This window comes from Ochlerotatus camptorhynchus, unplaced genomic scaffold (genome assembly GCF_037179485.1).
Source record: "Ochlerotatus camptorhynchus isolate MF236.1 unplaced genomic scaffold, CSIRO-AGI_Acam_v1.1 ptg000190l, whole genome shotgun sequence".
NCBI lineage: Eukaryota > Metazoa > Arthropoda > Insecta > Diptera > Culicidae > Ochlerotatus > Ochlerotatus camptorhynchus.
Genome location: NW_027040680.1, coordinates 606,557 through 633,498, shown reverse-complemented (window position 1 = coordinate 633,498; position 26,942 = coordinate 606,557). Strand labels below are relative to the sequence as shown.

Here is a 26,942-nt window from a genome sequence, read left to right as displayed (position 1 = left end):
TTGCCCCATTTCACTTCACACTGCATGTCGAACGTGCCGCTTAGTACAACACTCGGCACGATATAAAACGGATTAAAAAATGGCAATTAGGTTAAACACTCTCAATCGATTCACTTACATAATGGTACAAACTCTGTTTTGCCAAACCGGATGTGTATGGGATGTAGCTTGAAATAGGTTTCTACCGGGAACGTGGAAGGTCAATATGTTAGAATTGGTCTACAAAGTTGCAGAGCAGACTAATTGACTCGAATTCGGAATAGCACATTGCGTGCTATAAATTTAATCAGATTATATCGTTGCTGCATGTGAACAGATTTGAGTCACCGTAGTCAAAACAAACGCAACCAATTCGTAGAATGCAATTTTGGTGTCATTTCCCTTTGTATGGCCGACGCAATTGCTCTCTTTCTCTCTCTCTGCAGCATCTACACAAACTGCGTTTATGATAATTTGTTGTCCGCTTCCAACGAACCTAGCTATTCAATTGCATTCGGTTCGGTGTGCTGCAGAGTGGTGCTGCAACCGGGGTTGATATATGTGCAATTTGGTGAGACACTTATATTGTTTACTATTTGTCTTGTAGCATACGTTGTTGCTGTTTACTACTTATTAGCCTCGGCCGGCGTCTCAACTCTCCGGTTGCCTGCTAATGACTGAACTGTTATTGTTCTGTTTGGCACACCTTTTCTTTTCGTGTGCGGATGAATATTAATTAATCTTAAGCAAATTCAAGAAAATTGTAGCAAATGTATTTTTTTCCCTTGATTTGTTTTCCGTTGATCTTGTTTTTCGTACTGAGTACCAATGCTACCGACGCCAGGGAGGTGGTTCCTAGACCTGGACCCCATCTATTGACTCATCAGCTCATGGACCGGGGACCAACGACTTTACTTTCCTTCCCCGTGAACAGAGATGTTATGCCTCAGAAAGTCCCGACGGCGCCGACTGGGATTGATCCAAGGCCCAGGAATGAGAGGCAGTCACGCTTACCACTACACCGCTAATAGCAAATGAATTATAGAGGTTCCAAAAAGAAGATTAAGCATTTAATTGGTCAATATAGGGTGGTTCATTTTGTAACCCAAAAAAAAAAAATAAAAAATGTTTACAAACATGACAGCCGCTCGATTTATAACCTCAAAATATGAGCTTGTGCTAAAAATGGAAAATATTGGTTAAGTTTAGCGGTTGCGATGTACGCTTGAAGTATGTCTCCAAGTCCACAGGCAAAAATGTGCGTCCCTCTTTTTGCTCATAAACTGACTGCGGTTGTGGAATAGTTCTAGCGCCTGTGGACTTGGAGACATACTTCAAGTCCCCGCGTACATCGTACGGCAAAAATGTGCGTCTATCTTTAAAAACTGTCGCATTAATGGCCCTTCGCTCATTTTCAACTTCTATTCAATTTTCATACTGCCGTACTCTAACGGAACTATCCACCTACTCTCTTCTAAAGATCATTCTCTAGCTAATAAATCATCACACTAAAGCTTCATGTTAGCATTTCCAACCAACTCTGAAAATCGTTAGCTTCGCGTATGAAGTAACATAAAAAACACTTTGAATGTAAAAAATCTGGAATTTTTTTTTGCATAATGAAAGCCATAACATTTTAGAAGCTTTACTGAAAAAAATATTTGGTATCATTAGCTTCACAGAATTAAGCTACCAATTTTTTTTCTATTTTCGGTTCTAAAACATGGTGACCAGCAAATCCCAATAAGAGATTTCCTGGTTTATCCCGTTTCCTGAAATCCTGGAAATGTTCCCGGTAGGACTGTTTACATTTAAATTAAGCATGAGCCAAATGCAATTAACCCAAAGAGATCACTTGGTTAAATGAGCCATTATTAAGATAGCAGGATTTTTCCTGAATCTTGAATTTGGTTCTGCGATCGTAGTTTATGAAATTTCGCTCAAAACTTTACAGTATTTTATTTGATTGTTCTCAAGCATTTCCTTTAAAATCCTTTCCCTTCACAGAGTTCTTTTCAGAGATTTATGAGGGTTGTGGGATTGATGGGAGTAATTTGAAAATTTCTTTATTTTCTTCAGTTCAGAAGTTCTATGCAGCACACCAAAAAATTTATGAAATCCATGACAAATGATTCTCTTTGAATTTAAAATTTTCTCTAGGAATTCACTGAAGCTTCCTTTATTATTTTAATTCGCTTAAATTCTCCTTTAGTTGCTTAGTTCCCATACAATTCACCGAGCTGTCTTAAACTTAAAGTGTCTCTTAAAATTCTTCCTAAAATTCACATGGAATTCTTTTTAAAGTTATCTAGAAATTCTTTTCAAGATGCCCTTGAAATTATTCTCGGCATATCCTTAAAACTCTTTGCACAACCCACAAAATTCGATTCCTTTGTTATTTTTCACGGATCCGGAAATCTTCTTCAAAATCGCCATGGATTTTTCCACAGAGGTACTTAAAATTACTACGAACTCATACAATTGACTTGGAGTTTTAGTTAAACCTCTTTTAGAGTTCGGTCCAAAACTTCATAGGACATTTTTTTCTGAAATGTGTTCAAAAGTGTTCACAATAATAAAAAGTCTCAGAGGAACAGCTCATATTTAAATTTGAAAATGTTGGTGGAAAATCAATAAGGAAAGAACTAGGCTTCTAAATTGAGATTGTTGATTGGGTGCTTTCAAGCCCGTACCATTTTTGAATTAGTATAAGTATATTTGGGAAGTCAAGAAATGTTTTAAATCTGAAAAATTCTTAAACCAGACTGGGAATCGAACCCAGCCGCATAAAGCATGATCTTACTTTATGGCTACATTTCTGAATTCATTCAAAATCTCAAATCCCAATTTAACACTTCACTGGTCACCCTGCTAAAATCAAAAAATTTGGAAAAATTATCAAATCTCCATACATAATTTTTCTAGATTACTTTTGCCCCCGAATGAAAGCAGTGCCATTCTGTCAGTAGGTGTGAGATTAAAACTGACCGGATACGGTAATCCATTAAGAACACCAACCAGTCTTGAGCACGCGATCAAGTGTTCGATGGGCTCGCATATCCAGGATGAAGACATCAGTCCAAAACTTTGAGTGGAGCAAAGTTTAGTTGCTAAGTGATTATTGCTGATTGCATCTGAAACTGGACTGTCCCAAAAATGCAAAAAGTGTGATAAAAGTGCTCGTTTCCGTCAAATCGTGTTGATGTTTTCGGAGCACTTATTGCTTGCATCATAAGAAATAAGTGCACCGAAGACACCAAGACGATTAGACGTAAACTTGCAGTTTTATCACACTTTTTAATAAGTGAAAACGCGCTTATTAGTCCAATTTGGTGTAAAACGCGCAATACTATCCTGTGTTTAATGTGGCAGATTGCTATTGGAGTTATAATGGAAGAGTTTCCGATTCAACGACCTCAAATTTACTAAAGACACAAGGTTTCGTCATTGAGAAAAAACTAAAGGTCACTTATGTTCGTTTGTGTTATATTTCTAGGAGAATGCTTCGATTGCTTTTTAGAAACGGTTAGAGATATTTTGTGATAGGGTACTACTTCGGCCTATGCGCCCATTTTGGGCCTATAATGCAGAAAAAATCAAATAAATCCATGATTTCGGCGTTAACAGGAAAATTATGCGTTTGGTACGATACTTTAGTTCAAATGCTACCGAACGAAGTTAATAAGAACGCGTGATATGAATGTTTGCACCCAATATTCTCAAATACAAATGAAGCGCTCTGACTGAATCAATCTTTATCTTCATGCGATAGGCCGAAGTGAATTCATTGGCGTTTCAATGGCGTTTCAATGCGTTAGGCCGAGTTGCCGTCAAGAAGCAGTGTTAGGCTTTTGATAAAATCTCAAAAATTTGTTTCTCTTTATCAAATCTTAAGGTGCGTACGGAGAGGTTAATAAATTTGGAAGCCATCAGTAATAATAACATTCCATTTGGTGCTAAACTACGCTAGATTAAGAAAGATCAAGTGCGGGTTGTGCCTAATAGGCCGGAAATGGCTTAGTTAACCCTAAAATTATCAAAAATATTCGCTGAAATTTATTTTCAGTATTCATCGCTTTAAGAAAATCTCATAACATATTGCAATGGTTATGGTTAATAATAAATCTAAAAACAATTGAAAATTTATGAACATCTCTGATTTTTAAATGAAAATGCTAAAATGTTTCTTGAAAGTTGTGTCTATGTCTATGTAGCTATCGGAACACAGATAGAACTCGATTTTGACAATATGTAGTTTTGCGTTCCACAGGGTTTATTATTTGCAAATCTCCGTCCTTTAACCTTCTAAATACTTAAGAAAAAAAGATTATACGTTGGATTAGACAGCATTGTGTATTTTAACATCAGGGACCTTCATGTCGAGTTGCTAAAAACGAGATCTCGCTGTATGTCTGACGTTCAAAAAGCTTGCCTGAAGATTTCTCAACATGTCTTAAGTTCTTCGAACGTTTCTGAGCATCTCTTAAGTTTACTGAACTCATTTTAAATTTCAAAAGAAGTTCTTTAGATTTTCTCTTAATTCCATATTAGTTCAGAGAATATCAAGAGAAGTCACCAGCATGCGCATACGGGGTGGCAAACAATCCTCAAACTGATTTTGGGATTTTATGATTCATCAAATTGATTTAGTCTAACACTAATCGACCGTTGAACATCTCACCCCCACCCACTGCGCACGCTAGAGAGAGAGAAGTTCAGGTAAATGAAATAAATTCAGACAAGATCTACAAAAATATAGATAAAAATCTGGAGAAGATCAGAAAACACTGCGGCTGTGACATTTCGTCGAAGGTCGATTCGCCGAATAGGTCATTTCACCAAATAAAAAAATTCACTGAATTTCAATTGCGATCGCTTTTATCGATGGACAATTTTATAGTATTAAATTAACGGACTTAAGAGATAATGTAGTGATCCAATAAATAATCAAACTATGTAGGGAAACTTCAATTTGCCACTAAAGCCTTGCAAAGAACGTAAGCCTTTCAAAAGAAGTCTGACTTCATGCTTAATCCACGTGGTCTAAAATAGCAAATATAATCGATCTAGAAAGAACTGCTCGTATTTAAAAGAAGGAAAACAAATTTCTATTATGTTTTACGAAAAGAACGAGCAGTTTTTGAAAGGAGTGAAACAAAGCGAAATTTTGAATCCATGTATAAAAAAGTGTTTACAATGATAAAAAGTCTCGAAGGAACAGCTCATATTTAAATTTGAAAATGTTGGTGGAAAAATCCATAAGGATAGAACAAGGCTTCTAAATCGAGGTTGTTAATTGAGACCTTTCAAGCCTATACCATTTTTGCATTAGTATAAGTATATTTGGGAAGTCCAGACCGAGAGTCGAGAGTCGAACCCAGCCGCCTCCAACATGTTCTTAATTTATAGCTGCGCCTTTACTTACTGAGCTAAGGGAGGACCTTATATCTAATAATTCTATCTCATGAAACAAAGTATTAATAATAAAAAAATACTGATGAATGTGGGCATCTTAGTGGAATATCTGTTTAATGAGAGAGAGAAAGAATATTAATATCCATTTAATTCCACTAGCTTATTTGCTTATCCTTGACAGATACGCGTATTTCGTCTACAATGTGCAGACTTCTTCAGTGTCTTGTAGTCGAGTATAAGTACAAGACACTGAAGAAGTCTGCACATTGTAGACGAAATACGCGTATCCGTCAAAGATAAGCAAATAAGGTAGTGGAATTAAATTGAAATTACTATTCCTTCTCTCTCCCATTATAAAAAATATCGGTGAAAAGTCCTTCGGCGAAATAACCCATTTAACGAAATGTCCCACTTCCGAAAACGCCAATAGAAGCGTTTGGACTTCTACGGTGAAGTTTAGGGAAGATCGAAGGAAGTTCAAGGAACATCTCGAGAAGAACAAGGACATTCAAAGTAGTATAGATAATATCCAATGAACTTCAGGGAACCTTTAGAGAAGTTCGAGAAACATCTAACGCTCAGAGAATATCCAGAGAACTTACTGGAACGTTAAGAGAAGTTCAGGAAATAGCCAAAGAAGTTCGAGGAAATTCAGAGTAGTTCAAAGAACATTTTTACAGGAAATCTTTAGAGAATTTTTGGGAACATCTAGCGAAGTTAAGCGACAAACTAGAGAAGTCCCGAGAGATTTATCATATAACATCCATTGAAGTTTAGAAATCATCTAGAGAAGTTTATTACAAATCTGTAGAAGTTCAAAGTGGGGTAAAAGCTGAACCTTGGTAAAAAAAATAATTTAAAACTTCAAGCATTTGAAATCAAACCAATTCAATACACAGGAACTCTAATTCACGGTTTCTTTTACAAAGCTTTGATGAATTTACAGGTCATTCGTAGATAGAACGATTATTTCGAAAGAGTGTTCAAAACGAATTTTTGCCCCCCACCGGTAATGGCAGTTTTTGAGAAGTTTTGCCTGTATAGATCTTGAAAGGTCCATGATGGTGTGAAGGAAATGAAGAAACCATTAGTTTGTGCCCAGATATTGTCAGAAATTTTGAGGAAATTTTTCTGACTTTTGGCACATTCTTCGCTATGATTATTTAGAATAAATAAATGCTTTAAACATTTGTGATTGACATCATGGGTTTGGGTTCGACTTTTCTTTTACTATCCGATGATATAACAATAATTTTATGTTCCTAAAATCATCGTCAAGAGAAAATGAATCATGCTCTGGAAATGAAATTATCCCTTTACTATTGGTTTTTTCTTGCTCGACGCTCCCAAAGTTGATACAAATGTTATTCTGTGTTTCTTGACGGAATTCTTTTATGAAGAGCTTTGAGTGTGTTGGTTTGTTTCCTTTTAATTCCGTTATAATTGCTTATCTTTTGACAGATACGTAGTAATATATTGATTAGTATATAACTCGTAGATAAAAGATGGATTCTTCAGTGGTGTTGAGTACTTGGCACTGATGAAGTCTGCAAGTAGTAGACGAAATATGCGTATCTGTCAAAAGATAAGCAATTATAACGGAATTAAAAGGAAATAAACCAACACACTCAAAGCTCTTCACAAATGTTATAATATATCATCATACATCATCGAAAAAAAAAACTTTTGCCTCTCTTCGAAAGCATCACCAATTTGTGTGAGTTTTTTGGTGAAAGTCTGGCTCTTAAAGACATTCTATACAAGCGTCAAAACATCTAGTTTTATTTTGCACGGGCTTTGACAATCTCAAAACACACTTTTGGCCCGCCTTTGGCTACATATTGAGAAGTTTAAGGAACATCTAGGGAGATTCATCTAGAGATGTCCGAAGAAATTCAGAGTAGTTCAGAGAACATCAATTGATGATCACGGAACATCTAGAAAAGTTTAGAGAATAAGGAAGTTCAGGAATCATCCATAGCTGCTCAGAGAACATCAACAGAAGTGCAGATAACATATAAAGCAGTTCAGAGAACGTTAAGAAAAGTTTAGGTAATATCGAGAGAAGTACAGGAAACATCAATAGGAGTTGAGAGAACATCCAGTTTAAGGAACATCTAGGAAAATTAAAGGAACTTCAAGAGAAACCTAGGGACTTTTAGAGTTTGGAAGTTCATCTAAGAAGTTTAGAGATCCTATATTAGATTAGAGAGTATCTGCCGAATTTCAGGAGAAAAGAGAAGTTCAGATAAACCATAAGGAAGCTGGACACAGATTTCTAAACCTTCCCCTTCCTCCTTAGAGTGTAACGTACTTAATGGATTACCATTAAAAAAGTTCAAGGCAGATCCAGCAATGTTTAGGTAGCATCAATAGAAGTACAGGATGATTGGGAATAACTGTCACTGTTAAAAATGGACATAACGATTGAAAGTTTGCATGAATTTTTGATATCAGTATATTCCAGGTATACTACATTTACTACCTTCAACTTAGCATACTTTAATTCCAATCTCTCTCCCTTTACCTTAATTATCAGCCACATTTGTCACGAAAATCAACCACAGCTGGTACGCACACTTTAGTTCTAGCACTTTTTGAGTCCTGGCGATTCTTCTAAGCTCTGATATTGAACAGATTTTCCAAGCATGGTTTCTTTGTACCTCTATAATGATGCAACAAATAAATGTTTCATTCTTTCGAAGAGCTTTCAGTTTCCAAAAGATAACACACGATTTTATACAGATTTATGACATGCTCCATTTTCACGTTCATGGCTGCTTGAAATCGCAAACGAATGAAATTTCAAATCCTACTATCAATACAAGCTGATATTCGTACAGACTTTAAAACAAAACTACTTGAACATATACCCATCTTACCCATTGGGAATGGCATATTTGTGAAATTGGTGACAATTATTTTGAATCACCCTGTACACGATACATAGAGCATTTCAAACCGAAAACGCAAACTGGTTAGACATGATTGTTTTCGATTTGAATAAAACTTTTCTCATACGTTGGTTACTACCCAAGGTTGCATATTTCATTTAAATATGATGTAACTCAAGACTAAGGTCCCGTAACGTGGGTAGATCATCTTTTCGTGGTACGTTATGGGATGTAAGATCTGCCACCGATTTCTAGTCCTGACTACTTCAAACTAGGGGAACAGGGTGTTTCAGTAATCAAAGGAACACATCTTAGTCCTTGTTACTTTTAATGCCTTGTTGATAGTGACAAGACTCGGCTTTGTCCACCGAGGATGAGATCTTGAAACAAGGAAAAAATGATTTAGTTAGTCTTCATCTATGTGATTCCTAATCTTCTATTCGTTGTTCTCTAGTTTGAAGTGATTAAGACTAGAGTTCTGATGCATGGTCATTATCGGTGTCATTGCTTAATTTTGTTGCTAAGGAATCCAATTTTGACTGACAAAGGAGCGCGCCTTTGGAGGGTTTTTCAACCCTCCGTTGGGTATAAAGAGCGGGACTTTTCAATTGGAGTCGGATCCTTGCGATAAATGCATGAATGACAACTGTAGACCAATTGAATACTTCATCATTTCTCAATAGTGATGAAGTAATACGACATGCATTAAACTAAAAACACAGGATATTGGATAATCGAAGGGAAGTCCACCGAGAAAATCAACGTTTTATTATTTTTTATATATTTTTAAAAAAGACCATTCACTTATCTACAACTTCTTCTCGGATGTCATTTGGGGATTTCAAGTTATGTTTTTAAGAAAAAAAAAATCTAATCAATTTAAAATACGGCTTTCTGAAAAGTAACTGCTAAGCGAATAAAATATTTAAATGAAAAAATGCAATGTTGGGTAGAAGCCTAAATATGAGCAAAGTTTCATTCAAATCGAAAAGGGTCCAGTCAAAACTGACATTTTCTTTTGGGATGTTGGGCTGGAAATGCTCTTTAGAAGCTCGGAGAACATCCAGAGCAGTTTTGGAAACAGCTAGGGAAAGGGAAGAAACAGCTAGAGCAGGCCAAGGAAATTCAAAGCTCTTCAGAGAACACCCAGTAAAGAATAATGATATTCAGAGACATTCTGGAACATCCATAGAAGCTAAGAGAACATCCATGTGAAGATTAGGGAACATCTACACAGAAACAAATTCTAAATTTTAACTATCGCGTAAAATCTCCTCTCGTTTAATTTTGAGCTACAGTTGGCATAAACAACGAAATCGTTTACAAGCTTGCATACAACATTGCTAATTTAAGCGTTATTGCGCTTAAATTTACACGAAATATCGTGTAAATTTACGTGAAATATAGCGTTAATTTTATGTGCGATATATCTTTCAGAAATTTACATGAATTTTTCAGACGGTGTAGGGATGTAAAGGAAACACCTAAAACAGTTCAGTAATCATCTAGAGATGTTCAGATAACATGTAATGATGTTCAAGGAAGAGAAGATTAGGAATCAGCTGGAAGAGGTCACTTAATAATGCTCTGATGAGACAACGAAACCCCACCCTCAAGCTCCTCCCCTGATCCTATCCTTCGATAAGGTCCAACTCCTACTAGACATAGAAATAAGTGAATTTTGTTACAAACAATGAACAATGAATTATCGGCTCCATAAAGCTAACGCAATCGAGCCTTCCAAATAAAAGAACTAGATGAAAAACAAGTTCAATTGCAAATATTTAGAGAGATTCACGAATCATCGGAGAGAACATCAAGTAAAGTACAAGTAGCATTTGGAATAGTTTTGGAAACACGTAACATTCGGGAAACACCTAGAGATGATCAGGTAGTTGGGTTGATCAACAAGTTCCGGAAACATCCAGATAAGTTTAGGTAAAATCTAGACAAGTTCATGAAACATCTAGATTAGATCAGGATGCTTTAAGACGGATATCTGTGGGTTGACTGAAAATTCAATTGGATTGAACGTTAGCTTTCAATATTAAAATCTAATGAACGATGCCCTCAAGAGCGATTCATCCCTACTTTAAAAAAACAAAAAAAAAACAAAACAAATATTTGATCTTTTTCGAACTTGGACATATTTTCAAGCTCCTTCCGAAGGATCACATTCCTGCCACAGAAGTTTGAGTGTGATTGATATAAGTCACATAAAAGTTGCTAAAATCGTTCTGCAATAAATGTGCTACTAGGATTATTTTTTCAAGTTTCTGAAACTTGAGACTACGTTCCGGATTGCGCACTTAGAAAAACTTTCAAATTGTTTAGTGAACTTGGACTTGGAAAATACAAAGCTTCATTTTTGTTAAATTCTGGGCATAAATTTCATCGAAGAGAAAGAAACATCTACATTAGGGTGGGTCAACATTACAACCTAATGCTCCCCACTGATATTTAAAAGCGTATTGAAGTCTACATCAACTTTTTACAATTTGAGTCAATTTGGTTATGTCAAAAGTCAAAAGAGTTTCAAAACGTTTTGCTTGTTTTTCACATGGTTATGTTTCCACCATGACTTCCATTTCAAACACATTTTTATTTAAAGCAACCAAATCCTTCACCACATCTTCCCAGTAGGAAAGTGAGAACGAATTGCAGTTGCAAACAATAAACACATTCTTAACAACAATAAGAACAAAATTAACTAATTTCTGTCCGTATTTATTACTCATCGCAGCGCTGCCTCTTGCTGTTTGCAACACTCTCAAGCTCAAGCCACTCTGTAATGGTTTGGCTAGTAATCGCACACATTTGAACTGAACACCCTTCCACTGAAGCCGATTTGACCGTGCTGCTGAGTGTGTGGTAGACCTACACTGCAACATCCACTCACGTAAGTATACTTGACTGATTCGCTTCCATACGGGCACTGACTGGGAGCCAGCGATGCCAGACTGTTCTCAATGTTATCGGTATGGAAGGTTTAAGAAAATCGGTATTTATCGGTACCTTAAAATTATAGCCAATTCTATTTCGATGTAGCCTTTGAAGGTAAAACTACAATTTTAGATTACAAAAGTTACAAAAATTTGGAAAATTCATGACTTAATAAACCATCTGTTTCACCTCAGGAAAGGAAGATTTTTATATTTTAGGCTGGGATTTTCAATAACAAGTCGAGTATTAGACACTGAAGAAGTCTGCACATTGTAGACGAAATACGCGTATCTATATAAAAAAAAGCAAATAAGGTAGTGGAATTAAGGTTTGCATCAAGGGGTAAGTCACTCAGCACATTTTGCCGAAATTAGATCCGGCACAGCTTGGGTACATCCATCGGCACCAGTGTTGTGAAAATATCAAAAGATCTAATCTCACCAATGTGCATAATCTCATTTGAGTATCGTAGACTAAAAACCCATACACGCAAACAACAGCAGATGATATTACAAGCTGTGATACGGTTGCTATGATATCATGCTAACAAAACTCCCCGGCTACAATTCTCACCAAACTGTGTTGAGTTTGAGCTTCAAGATTTTTGCTGTACATCCACAATCTCGTAGGCATTGGATTGTTGTAAATAAAATGGGAGCACACAAATGCTGGACAACTATCATTGAAGTTGTTCACAACATTGCGTACTGTTTGACTGACTGAGGAACTCAGACCAGCTGTTCACTTATAAATCTAATTATCAAATGTTGGTTCTAGAGTGGGCTCAAGAGAAGGCAGTTAATTAGACCCCATTAATACCCTTAATTCAAATAATGCTGCAACTCACACAACAAAAACAACAGAAGTCTTCAACAATGTTCCCCAACGGTTCCAACTCTTTCCGGTCGCTATTAGACCGTTGTTTTTCACGTCACGAAAGGATAGGTTTCTGGTCTGCCTTTGAGGGCATTATAAAACCCTTAAACACAGGACTTTTATTATCCTATGAACACAAAACACCGAAATTTTGCATACCCACGCAATCCTGTCATGTACCGAAAGGTGAAGAGTATACTGAAGGAAAACCTGAATATCTCTGTTCGAACAATGAATGTCACCTAGTTTTTTTTCCAAACATCACAACAGCGTTTGGGGCTGAAGTCGTATAAAGTGAAAACAGTTCTAAATCGCAACGACAAACATAATTTGACAGCAAAATCACGAGCTCGGCGTTTGTACTGCCAATATTTCAAGAAGTTTTCATGTGGTGTTATGGACGATGAAACTTATGTCCTGGAGGATTTCAAGTTGCTTCCAGCGCTGGATTTTTATTCTGCTATGGCCAAAAATGCTACAGTTGAGTATTTCAGGACAAAGAAGGCATCGAAATTTCCCAAAAAATAACTTATTTGGTATGCAATTTGCACGAGAGGCCGAAAAAGTAAATCTTTCGTGACTACAGGGAGATTTACCAGATAAAGTGCCTGTAGAAGTGAGTGTTTCCTTCATCAACAGTCTCAAAGAAAACCCTTTGTTCTGGCCCGATTTGGCATCATGTCATTATGGCAAAACTGTGATGGAGTGGTACGAAGCAAATCAAGTGAATATTGTACTAAAAATCGCAAATCCGCCAAAGTTACGTCAAATCGAGAGATATTGGGCTCTGATGAAGGGGAAGCTTCAGGAAAGAAACAAGGAATCAAAGATATCAAACACTTCCAACAAATTTGGACTAAGAATTTAATTCGTTGAATTCGTGAATTATTAAATCATATCCCATGAATCTGAAATAAACAACAAAATACAGACCTTAAATGAAAATTACTAATCCTTCTCTCTCTCTCTCTTTAGACAGTAATTTCGCATTCATCAGGATTCTGAGATTTTCGTTGAGTAAATTTGGGGGTAAAATATTTCCAGGTTGTTTTCTGACGACACCAGAAGCACGTCATGCTTCATTGGACTATCCTTCGAGCAAGGTCCCTACCACGAATTCGTCGGAAACGCTTGAAACGTTTGATAGTGGCGAGTAGTTGAGTTGGTCCAGCATGAAGAGTTTGCTAGTGGACTGCTTAGATCTGGCAAGCAACCCCAAAAATAATGGTCGGCATGTCAACAATCATATTACGATTTCAGAGGTTATCACCTAAGAGGAAGAGGAGACAACTGGCTTCTTACTCTTTTATCTCTATCTCTATCTCTTTCTATCTCTATCTTACGCATTTCAAATCGGCCAATCACGAGCTGGTTCGCGTTTGACAGAAAAAAGTGGTTCGTTTTCGCCCCCGAGTTTGCGTATTGTCTCCTCTTCTCTTAGGTTATCACCACATCATGACTCTTGAGCGGAGTCATCAACATTGCAGTTTAATTAACACCCTTATTTTAGGACAGCGATCGAGGTCTCAACCCATCAAGTCTATTTATCTACTTGGTTTTGTTGGTTTGAAAGTTACACTATTGTAGAAGTATGCAAATCTTAGCAAATTTGTTGCAGTATAATTTATATCTTTCAGATTACTGCCGATCGCTATGGCACCTTGAAAACACCTCAGCGGGAGTTCTACGATGCCATCTATCGTACATGTCATCTTTCATCTTGAATCTGTTAACTTTATTGCTTCCATTTGAATAATGATTTATTGTTGAAATTTGTAATTGATTATGATTTAAATTGAAAAGACATCATAATTCCTTCCTATTGATCAGTTACGTATGTGACAACGATGGTGAGTTCACCATGTTATTTCATTTTATTCCAGCAGACGCATTGGACAGCAATTTCACTATTTAAAAAAAAAATCTACATTTGCCAGCAACACTGACTGGGTGTATCCTATGGCTTGCCTTCCTACTAACATAATTCCTAAATTCCCGAGTCATTTATGAGGGGTCGTAGGATTCTCTGCATATCTCTTAAGTAAATGTTGGACTAACATACCTTTCCTACCCCTACCAGTTGCAAGGACGTGGCCAGGACAATCCTTAACTGTTAGAGGTGGATATGTCTTTATCTGGGAGATAGTAATTATTTCCTACTTACTATCTGTCCAGTAATAGATATCCATCTTGCTCTTAATAGTTTTGAATTCATACCACCAACGATATTGTGCAAATTGTTCGATGCTAATGCTAATGTTAATAGCAAAAGAAATGGAATGACAAGAGCTTTTTGCTATCTGAATTAATGCGTAAAAAAAAAAAAAAAAAAACTGTGATGGAACGTTTGGACATCACACCACAGTAAAGCCAGAGATTCGTGGTCATAGTTCAGTAAATATCGCAGTTATTGATGCAAAGTTGCTACCATATATATCAGAAATTCTAGGTTCTCCAAATCGTCCAGGACATCAGTTGATTTGTTCTACTAAATCAAACAAGACTGAAATAATGTCTGTAGTATCGAAATATGTCTAATCAGATTCAGATGTGGATGATGCATGACCTATTTCCGAGTATTCCAGATGTTCTAGGTTCTCCAAATCGTAGTGGAGCTCAGATAATTTGATCTATTAGATCAACCGAGACTGGGACAATGTCTGTAGTATCGAAGTACTTCCAGACATATTCACAGTGACAAAGTGGATCAGGCGTGACCTTAGAAATTATTATTTTTACACGAGACGTAATTTAGCTTTGCCGTAAATCATGGGACGTAAACAAACATGGCATGTAAAATTAAGTGTCCTGAAACTGAAACATATGCAACTCGACGAAAAGTGCGTTTGATTGAATTGATTTTCTCGTCCTTTTCAACTGATTATTATGTCAAAAGGGCCGCTTGCATGTGTCGCTCTCAGAGCACTGAAATTTACATGTCTTTTTCGTAGTTTGTATTGCCATGCCTACTAAATGTTCTAGGATCTAAAAATCGTCTTGGAAATCAGTTGATTTGTTCTGCTAGATCAAGCATGACTGGGATAATGCCTGTAGTATCGAAATATTCATAAATTCATAGTGTCTATGTGGATAATGTACGATTTATTTCCATGCATACAAGATTTTTTAGGTTCTCCAAATCGTTCTGCAGTTCAGATGATAGGTATGTTCTATTAGATCAACAAAGACTAGGATAATACCTGTAGCATCGAAATAACCAATTTTAAATCCCAGAATATCTGGAATACACGGAATAAGTCGACTAAATTTTCAATGACGGCCAAACATATCCATTAGTACCGTCCCAACGACGCGTTCATCTAGATAAAATATTAGAGCCATTTACCCTATTTCAATACTACAGATATTGAATAAGCTTGGGTGATCTAGTAGAACAAATAATCTGATCAGCATGAATCTGTTTGGACGTATTTCGATACTACAAACATTATTACAGTCTAACAAATCAACTGAACTCCAGGACAATTTGGAGAACCTAGAATATCTGGTATACATAGTTGAAGATGTTAATTTCAAATAACAGACTAAAGTGGTAGTTTTTATAGAATTGATATTTCCGTTAGAGTTCGGCAGTGTGAAAATTGAAAGTAGAAAGCGGGCAAGGACAACTTTAGGAAGGTACAAATCGGTTTGATCATCTCTCTTTACCAAACTCCCATCTTGGAGAGGGATGGTGAGGGGTATTTTCCCCCATTACCACTGGCAAAAAGAGATGATCGCCGACTCACTCATGTACCGACGATGTGTTTGAAACAGTTCTATCGATTTTTACCACTCAAGTTGTTATCTGAAGGAAGGCATCCAGTCGTAGGTTTGGAAATTGCAGCTATTGTTACCTCTACCACGGTATGTGCTCCTGTCATCGTCGACTTGACGATCTCGAGGGCACGGGTAGGGTAGGTGCTGCTACTGTACTTTTCAACCAATGGCAGTAATTGATGGTATGCTCCCATCCAGAGTTATGTACTTTGACTATATGTTTAGTATTACTTCTGCGTGAAGTCAACGATTTACATAGTTGATGATGCTAATTTCAAATAACAGACTATAGTGGTAATTTTTATAGGATAGATGAGGAGATGAAAGTATAGAATTGACAGGTATACATGCCAATTAGTCGCATACAACAGATTTGTTTATGATTTGAGAACAAAAAATGCTATGTTCATATTCGAAATAAAAAAAAATCTTGAAAATGTCTCACATTGGACAAACTACACGGAATTTCCTTGTAAATCCGGTGTGGCTTATGGAACTATGATAATTTATCGATTATTTGCAAGGTGTTTGTTTTGAATCGGTAAAAATTGAGAAAACAAGAGCCAAATGAACAACAAAATTGATGACAGCAAAATAATACGGGTCGCAAATGTTAAAATGAATTCCGCAATTTTTGTGATATCACATCAGTCCCTTCGCAATTTTTGCGACATCATTTAATTCTTCTTAAAGTTCAAATCCGCGACAAATACGCGAAAATCGTGGAATCCGCGGAATTCACGGAATCCGTGACTGCTGTAACAGTTCTGAAAGTGTGATTGAAATGGGGCTCTCAAGGCATTTGTAAACTCGTTTAAATTTTCCATAATTTTTTATTAACTATAATTCCGATTTTGCCATGTTATAACCAAAAAGATCTTATTAAGGCATAATTTTGATCACAACATGATTTTAAAAACATATAAATTTAGAAGATTTCACAAACAACGTTGGACTATTAACTCTCAGTTTATCAAGGCTGCAAACTGCGTGTCGATGTTGTGAGCAAGGTCCATTCTAGGCAACAGGACAGCCGTGTTGTGTCACAGCATCGACACGCAGTTTTCACCCTTGGTACTCTGAGAGTTAAGTTTGTAAAACCACTGAAATATATTGAACTCTCTTAATTTTGGTTGATTTTGTATAAAAGTATTTATGTATACATTTTTAAAAGTTCGACGTGTAGCCAATTTTGAAGTTCTAAAGTACTTATAAATTAGAGTCACAATGAGGGCATTTATGGACCACTAAGGGCACTTAAGCAGATTCAGAAAGTAATACGACATTTACTCTTTTAAAGCATTAATTTTTAACTGTTTCTACAAAATTTGTGAAAACAATCGCATACGATTGTGTTTTGCAAGAAAGAGCATTTTTACTGACTTTGAATGAGTCAATTAGTGGTAAGATCATTCACTCAAGCGAGAAACGAAATAGCCATGGTTGCAAGCTAAACGATAGTTGAACAAGTGTTAATTCTACTAAGAAGATGACAGGTGAGAAACTGAAAGAATATGAAAAACGTTCTCACCGAGTGCAAACTCGAAAAGGATAGATTGAAGACTTAACGATTTATACATATAATCAGGGAGAAATAGTTTTTGGCTTAGACTCCCTCCGTTTGGATTAATCTTAATTTGCTAAAATATAGCTAAAAACGAAAAAATGATTGATTCGCTCTACTAAGCGACCGCTATCTTGATTATTAAAATAAACGACTCCCTACGTTTTGTCAAAACTTTTATCATTCTCACCGAAGTGAAATTCAGATGCTATTTAAATCATAGAAACAAGGATTATTTTCCTGGTGGATTTATCAGATTCCCAACTTTTTGACGTAGGATTACGTCTATCGGCAACATATTGGAGGGTGCAATTTCAAAAAACCAAAATCGACCGCGTTACGAAAAGTAGTCAGGTTTTCACCACTTATTACTCTGTCAATAGCGGATGGATTTTGATTCTAAACAAGCCAATCGATTGGAATTTTTTCTACGAATCTTCTAAAATGAACACTCTATAGATTTTCAATAGGTCCCCAATGAAAATTAGACAAATGTCCAACGGTTACAATGGTGATCAACATTATGGGTGGAATTGTGATGGTTGATAAAAGTAAAAAATCACAAATTTATATGATGGTTGGCCAAAATCTCACGATGAGAAAATTTTGGCAAGAAATTCCTCCTATCGATTTTCGCTTTTTCTCTTATTTATTTAATAAACCAAAAATTCTGTGCGTTTTGTGCATGAAAATGCGTAACATTGTCATCAGAAAATGAGGCGTTTCCGTGATGGGAAAAAGTGGTTTCTCTTATGTGGACCCTACACGATTGCTTGTATTGAAAATAATCGTATTGTCAATACATTCTATATTGACGTCAATGTATCGAGATTGACAATATTTCTGAATTCACATCATCAATATTATTGTCAATAATTCCCCTTCGCGTCAATATATTGATGTGTGTGGGGTTTGCTTTACACAGGCGCCAAATATTGATATCGAGCACGTAATCCTACGACAAATCTACGGTCGTGTCTTGGATACAACCCCTTACTTTTTTTTCCGGATTTTCCTGGTGAAAATGAAATCGTGACATTTTCCCAGTTTTCCTGGTTCACTTGTCACTCTGTAAAATGTGACGCTGGTGTTAAACTTCATAATCTTACAGATGCTTATCTGTTAACCGGTAGAAATACCGATAACTCGGTATATCTGGCAACGCTGCTGGGGGGGCGATTGCGATTTTTATGTCCACTTTCGGTTCTGTTCGCGGTTTAAGTCAAGAGCATTCAACGTCAGCGCAGTGCAGTGGTGCGCGAGTAGATTGCATTCCCAAATACACCACACAAGGAGAGAAGGAGGGGAGAGAGGAGAGGGGGGTCTTAGCGTTCGACTCAACTTGGCAAGTAGGTCAGCAATTGAAATTGAGAGTGGTCTGGGCAATGCATTTTTTTTTATTTTCCCCCTCATTCATTCATTCATTCTGATGGCGGCGCACAGTGTGCTGTGTGTGTGTGGAAGCGAGAGCGCGGCCCGTGTTAACTCGATGGTAGTCGCTGAGAACTTTGGTCCGGTAGCGGGTTGCTTTGTTGGTCAGTGCAATTTGTAATTTTATGGTTTTCGGTTTTTCTGAGCCGAGGATTTTGTTGTTGTTTTCAGTGCGAGGAGTCGAGTGGTGGTCATGTTACACACGTAATAAAGATAAAAATGAAACGACGACCGCAGATCGTGTTTTGACTGGGGTAATTTTTGAACATTAAGATTTGCACCGTAAGGCAGAAATGCTTGTAAACGTACGGTATAGGGAGACTAGACTAGTGTGACTTACCTTCAAATCCTTAAAGAATATCGTATTCCGCGCCCAGTCCACCTGGGAAAACAGATTTTGGTCTAATACTTTGCACATCAGCTCAAAGAGATCCACTTCACACTGATTGTAGGATTGGCTCTGCAACAGCGAAAACAGCGACGTCTGCCACTCCCGATCGTCGATCGATTGTACGAAATCGCGAATCATCGGCGAAACCCTAGATATGGTCGAACCACGAAGACATACAGGGGTTCAAGTACACAATTTTGTTTTTTGTTGTTGATCGAATTTGGTTGAAAAATGATTTGGAAAATAGAAAAGCAATGAAAAAAGTATCCGAAAGACAATTTCGATTTTCCAGGGATCGAGGGTTGGTGGTTGGAATATGGCAAATGGGTGTGTGTATGTTTTATATGAGCGAAAATAGATAAAAGAATAGAGAAAACAACAAGAGAAATATACTATTAAATGAAGCCCGAGGCCAGTGCAGACTGCAGGGCATTGGGATCTTCGTAACTGTCTAGGGGAGTGCAAAGGAAAAATGACTGTAAAGACTAGCCTTAACGTGTCCGCTGGATTGCCCGAATCGGCCGTACTGGTGGGATTCGTTCCACTGTCGAAGCTGAACGCTTTGGGACTTAGCGAATGTGGCGAGGCGGTCGTCGAGTTGGCGCTCATCCATAGCTTGGCTTCCGAGAGCTGGTTCTGGATTGCCGAGGACGTCGAGTTGGAACCACCGGTGCCCGCACCGGAACTGTTGTTGCTGCCTCCACCTCCGCCACCACCGCCACCTCCACTGCTGCCGTTGCCTCCAACGCCACTGCTCAGCGATATCGTCGTCTGCGGGTTTACTTGACCTAACGCAATGGCGATCGGACTAGGTGAGCTATCGGGTGAGGACGTCAACGAGGACACCTGTTGGGACGAAAGAAATACGGCACACACAAGAAGAAGAAGCAGAAGAAGCAGCATCCACGAGCGAGGATTTTGTCGTTGGCAAAGACGATGAAGCGTCGGATGGCGTCCATTGTTCCGTTTCCCCAAGATAGAAACCACAAGCCCAGAGTTTAGAGTCCACACACACGCACAGGTCATCGATGTTGTCACACACAATTGCGACGGGGGGTAACGAAAATTTCGCGAAATGGAAAAGAAGAAGAAAAAAAGATAGAATCGATTAAATCGTAGCTTTCTAGGAACGTCGCGACGACCAGGTTCGACCCGTCGGCACTTTCGGCTCAACGCGAACAACAAACCTGCGGTATTTGGATTTCCTGCTTGATGTGCATGTTGGAGTACGGCTGGTGGTAGTCGATGCCCTGCAGTTGCGCCGAGGCACCGTCCGAACCGAGCTGACCGATGCCGACGCCGCCACCGATAGACCCCCGCAAGGCTTGGATGGCCAACTGTCGCTGTCGCATGATTTGAAGCTTTCGCGCCCGATCGCGTTTGTACATGGGTCCGAACTTGTTCCTTCCACCACGCATCCGATCGGCTCGAACAGCTGCAATGATAAGAGGGCAGGAAGGGAAATTGGTTAGTGGAATGTTCATCAACTGTTTTGGGCAATGTCATCTGGAAAGGATGTGTTTAATGGGAAGCTTATCACTTTAAAAAAACGTTTTGATTTTTCCTAAAAATATTGGGAAAAGATATCGAAAATCGTAAGAACAAAAATGGTTTTTACTCAATTTCTAAACATTTTTTTCCTTGATTTGTTTTCATACTGAGTACCAATGCTACCGACGCCAGGAAGCACCCTGGACCTTACCTATCGACCCATCAACTCATAGACCGGGGACCAACGGCTTTATTTCCGTGGATCAGAGATTTTATGCCTCCGAAAATCTCGGCGGCGCCGAATCAGTCTGAAACCAGGCCTTTTGGGAATAGAGGCAATCACCACCGGCACCGCTACAACATTTAAATGTTACAATATTTTTGAAAAATTGTAGCCCAGAAATGAAAAGGCATACATCTCTGAAAAGTCAAAATTTAAAAAAAATATAATAACATGCATTAGTGCCTTTGGTCCCGCGACCATGAACATCATGAACATTGATTACAATCAATGTTTTTCAATGGAAAACCACTATCAATGTCCGTAGTTATATTTTTCCTAAAAACTAGATTTAATGATCGTTCATTTGACATTTTGATCCAAAAAATGGTCCAGGCATATTCCAAAATTGTCAACCAAACTTTCAGAAACGTATCTTTTTTAATAATTCAAAAAAAAAAATCAGTCGTGAATATTCAGTGCGAATTTTAGAAGATGTTGTAACTATAGAATAAGTTTTAGTACACAAAAATTGTAAAATATATTAACCAGTTTTTAAAGGGTAAAATTTATGATCCGGAGTGTAGGTCTTTAACGAAACCTAGGATAGGAAAAAAAGTTGGAGGGTGGTGTACAAGACACAACCGCATTGTTGACATAGGACTAAGAAATTTTTTACGGTTCGGACGTTTTCGAAGATGTCGCGCAGCAGGAGAATGCATACGATGAGGGTTTCTCAGTTAAAAATTTAAACATAATTTATTTCCCTAACAAATTATTTGATTTTTGAATCATTTTGATGTATTTAGTGACAAATTGAATGGGTGAATCATGGGCTACTCTACATAAATTCTATTCTAACTCTTTACTGAAATGAACTTGGTGGCCCTGAAAAGGGCCGTTTTGTTACGTTGGTGATAAGTTTTAACCTCCGAAACCGTACAGTTGCTTCAGAGCGTAGACGACATCCATGGCCGTGACGGGTTTGCGCTTGGCGTGTTCAGTGTAGGTGACGGCATCACGCATATTTTCTAGGAACACCTTCAGCACATCTTGGGTTTCCTCAGACCGGAGACGCTTGACACAACCACGTCGAGCCAGACGACGGATGGCAGGCTTGGGAACACCCTGGATGTTTTCACGCAGAACCTTCCGATGACGCTTGGCGCCTCCTTTTCCATGCCTTTGCTTCCCTTTGCTTACTTGATGCTTGTTTAACGTTGAACGGGTGAATCGAAACTAAGCCTAAAGCGTAGATTCGGAACGTACGGTTTCGGAGGTTAAAACTTATCACCAATGTAACAAAACGGCCCTTTTCAGGGCCACCAAGTTCATTTAAAAAAGAGTTAGAGTAGAATTTATATAGAGTATCCCCTGCTTCCAAGTTTGGTTACAAGATTACAACTCTAGAGAGCAGCGGCGCCCGTGGTGTAGTGGTAAGCGTCCCAGCAGGCCTGGGTTCAATCCCAGTCAATACTGCCGGGAAGTTCAGAGGTATAACATCTCTGATCACGCCTTCCTTCGGGGTTCCCGGTTCATGAGTTGATGGGTCGATAGGCAGGGTCCGTGTGGGCATGCATAGTTGTACACACCAACTGCTCATTTGGTAATAACTTTTCACTCAGATGTTGAAATTTATTTTTCTTTAAAGTAATTGATAGATTAGACTCATAGTTTACTATAGATATGCGAAGATTAGGCAAAGCTTAACATTTGAATCAACACTAATCAATTTAACACTTAAATTCCGAGATGTGTAGTGAGCATTTCTCACCTCATTTTTACAACGCTAAAACAAATACAGTTAACTATTAGCATTGAAATCTACTTTATTTTACATATCTATTACAAGCTTACACTCTATTCTATCTATTGCTTCAAAAAGAACTATGTTGCGTCAACTGTGTGCAAAGTTATTAGCAAATGAGCAGTTCGTGACCAAAACTGTGTATGCCAAGCATGGGTGTGGGTAGCATTGGTGCTCAGCACGGAAAACAAATCCAAGGAAAAAACAGCATTTTGCGTGGTCGTTGGGGGTGTGTGGTTCTGAATTGGCAACAAAATGTTCCGCAATTGCATCCTCCCTATTCGTACACGCCCGAAGATCGGAGGCGAATGTCACTTCGACTTGTTTCATCTAGGAATCATTCTCTGATGACTGTGTTGGGGAAGCAGCACATGCATGTATGTTATTTGTGGATTTGTTAGTTATTTAGAAGCTTTTGGACAATGCTTGACATTTACCACTTTTTAAATAGTTTTTTGTTGAAAATCAACAGTCAAAAGCATTGTTATCGATGCGTAGAAATGTTTCTGATCGATTGGTGATAAAATAATCGAAATTGGTCCAGGGGCAGCTAAGTTATTAACGTTCAAAATCTTTCATAATTTCATTTTTCGCTTTTCATAAATTGTACCCCCATCTTCCCGAAAGACGTAGTCCTACGTCAAAAACCCTTTCAAATTACATAATTCGATCATGAGCATGAGAATGATTGACTCACCGACAAACCGACATGAATGATCATACAAATTACAAAAAAAAATCTGATCAAAGCACAAAACTGACACCTGCCGCCGGGTTCGCGGAAAATATTCATCTTAGCCACGCGTACAAAATTTATGAGTTGGTTCGTGTCTAATCTATTTCGGACAAATTATCTTTATCTAGATAACACATTTCTATGCTTTTGATAGATGGGATCGCTGTACATTTGAATCGGCCGTTATAGATTCTCGATCAAGAGTTAAGTTTAAGTTTCAAATCGGTTTGTCGGTGATTGACTGCCCGTTTGTTATTGCAAAGATCAGCTGTAAATTCACAGAGAACCTCAACGTACAAATGATGGTTGGTGATCTCAAATATATTCTTTACAATACCGACACCGGTCACGCCTGAATGCAGGATGATTAGGGAGAGGAAAGGAAATTTGATGAATGATAAAACAGGTCCTCTCACTAGGGTAAACGCTCCTATAGTTGCGGTACGTTAGAAGCGTTTGGTTCCTATAGTTGTGTATTGAGTCTCCATGCACAACTATAGGAACCTAACGCTTCTAACGTACCGCAACTATAGGAGCGTTTCCCCTATCACGAGACAAAATTATCTATCATGATCTTTCTTGTGTGCGTAGAGACACGTGAAACAAATTCTCATATGATTTTGACATTAACATTTCTAACTGATTTCGTTTAATTTAGGCAAGCAACAGTGTGCAATCGGTAAAGTGAACATATTTTTAAAATTCCTGTGATACTTTGAATTGTATAATATAATGATGATATGTATAATATAATATCAAAAAATAAACTAGTAATGTTCAATGTAACACTGCACTGTTACGTTCTGTCATGACAAAAAAAAATGTGAGTTTTTGAAGAAAATCTCTATCATCGTTTTCTCATCTACCTAGTGATTGTATCAGAAATATGTTGGTAAAAATCGCTTGAGATCTTTCATTGCAAATGGTATTTTTCAACCCTGGTTATGGTCAATCATTCATATTTTTTGCAAAAACTCGGCCATTTTTTATGTCGCAGAAAATATGAAAATGGCGTATTCGAGATTTTTCAACAAATCATAACTCGAAAACGTCACTTCCAATCGGAATAAGGTCTTCGACAAAGTTGTAGGAAAAATACGCACGGTAAAAAAAAATCATTTAGTTTTGGATAAAAATGGCAACATTTACAATAAAGCACGAAAGTATAAGACGAGTTCAATTATAGTTCTGAGAATTTAGAACTCATTGGAAAACTGAAGAAGGTGACAAGTTTAAATGACCCAGAAATATCTTTGGAAGACTTCTATACCTAAATATTAGTAACTAAATCAAAACATTCAATAAAAAGGGCAAATTACAAATTTTCTAGAAATTTGAGTTCCCTCTATTCTACAGAAAGGTTGTGGAAATTTATAACGGCTCGACATCAAATTTTAAAGTCAGCGTACCCATCAATGTTCATCAGGACCATCATGAAAGCTTGGTATCTTGAAAACTCGTAATATGTTTTGTCAAAACCATTAAACTTGCTTCGAAAGTCAACCCTTCCTGCGCTGAAACCCTGGATCGACTAGCAAATTTCCGAAAATTCACTTATAAAATCTTCTAAGGTCATCCCTGTAGTAATACTTAGGCTCCCAGCGGCTAGTGGTTTCGTCCATAACAGTTTCTATTGAGGCCTCACACCAACAGAGTTTTTCCACATTAGACGTCACGGCAGTCAAGACGGCCGAAATAGGTTACCTCCACCGACGGTTGGACAAATGACTATCAAATGTGGTCATCCAATACGCTGGTACGGTATAGAATGCGAACTCAGGGTGGCCAGTGAATTTTCATTTTGAAATTCTCGGTTTTACCGGTTAAAATCTTAAACAATTCCCGGTTGTTAATATTCAACAAAAACGAAATTGAACGCATTTTTAAAAAAGGCGGTCAACTATAAATTTTCGGAGTTATTTGTGGGAAAAATAAAAGCAAAATTACAGAAAGTATTTTATAAAGCTACCAACGTTTCAAAAATATCTACTTTCAAACCGCTACATCTCGAAAACAGTGCAACTTAGAAAAAAAAAATACTTGAGCACTTTTTTCTTGTAAATTTAGTGTACTTTCATTAGGGGAAATGACGGCTTCGGCATGCCAGACTATTTTTGGCAACCCAAATTGAAACACTATTTTCACTGGATTTTCTTACGAAGACACTTTGCTGAATGCATGCAAACGATTCTTTATGCTTTCAGCTTCAATTTGACTATATTTTTACCACTGAGAAAAAGCAATCTAGCAAGGTTTTCTTGAAATGAAACACACGCACTACAAATTGTAGCTGATTTCGAGTTGTCGATAATAGAACAGCAGATTTACATGCAGTTCAAATGGAACGGTTGCCGAAGAAAAACTGGTTGCCGACAATACTCACTCTCACTAGAGAAGATTGGAGCTTTGTAAAAGCGTTTCAAAACAGTTTTTGACAATTCTTTCGACTGAAATTGTTAGAGCAGCTGGCAGCAAAAGATTGTAAACAAACCAATACTGAATATGTGTGCGTTCCATAGAGAAAAAGGCTATAGAAAGAATGTCGCTGCTTAGGTTGCCGAGAATACGTAAATTCCCCTATATGAAGTCGTAACAGTTATTGGACCAAGATTTGGATATTGTTGAGTTTTTTTTAAAAATCATAACTTTTTTGTCCATAATTGCTCTATCTTGACCTATAGTGCAATAGATGGCATTTTTGTCCCCTAAAACATATATTTAATTGCTTCTAAGATTTTATTCGTAATTTAAAAAAAAAATGGGTAATTTTTTCAGAGTGCATTTTTTTTCGAATAGTCTCATCCATTATCTGCAATATTGCGCAAGACACCAAACCGATCGGGTAAATAGTTTTCGAATAAACAAATTCTGAAGATAAGCTTGATATTTTTCTATATGCCTTTTTAAAAAAATAAGGCTGGATTCAAAATGGCGTTATGAAGATGTAAAAATGGCATTGTCGGTCGGTCATAAGGAACGTTTCTGTAAATTTTCAACCAAATCAAAAAATACAAAAATAAACCAATTTGCGAATTCGTAGGGAATATTCCTGAGAGGATAAAAAAGTGATTTACGAAGATTCTGGGGCTTTGACATTTGTTTATAGTCTGAAACTAGAACTTTTCTTTAAAATTTTCGTAATGCAAGATTTGGAGAAAAAATAATGTGAGATTTAAAAAAAAATTCAAGACCACAAATTTGAAAAAAAAATATCATACTGGAGTCATAATTGTCAAGACTCTGAGATTAGGAAGCATTTGAAAGGTTATCTATATCTATATAACGGGTGTTCAATAAAAAATGAGAATGATTTCAGTGCCGTCCAGCGCTCTTGTGAGAGCATCGTGACTAAGTTGCGTCGTACGGCTGACCGGGGCCCCTTCTCCAATATTATTTGACGTTTTTTTGAAGAATA

The 26,942-nt window shown here is 37.5% G+C and overlaps 1 protein-coding gene across 1 annotated transcript in view; it reads right to left on the bottom strand.

Moving 5' to 3' along the window:
* The window catches only part of ftz-f1 (ftz transcription factor 1), a 524,702-nt gene that overhangs the window by 27,349 nt on the left and 470,411 nt on the right, over positions 1–26,942 (bottom strand). The window contains exons 4-6 of the mRNA XM_065223300.1: positions 20,461–20,708; positions 19,764–20,119; positions 19,223–19,421 (exon numbers count right to left, since the gene is read on the bottom strand). Of these exons, the coding sequence (XP_065079372.1) occupies positions 19,223–19,421; positions 19,764–20,119; positions 20,461–20,708 (803 nt within the window). The remainder of the gene's footprint in view (positions 1–19,222; positions 19,422–19,763; positions 20,120–20,460; positions 20,709–26,942) is intronic.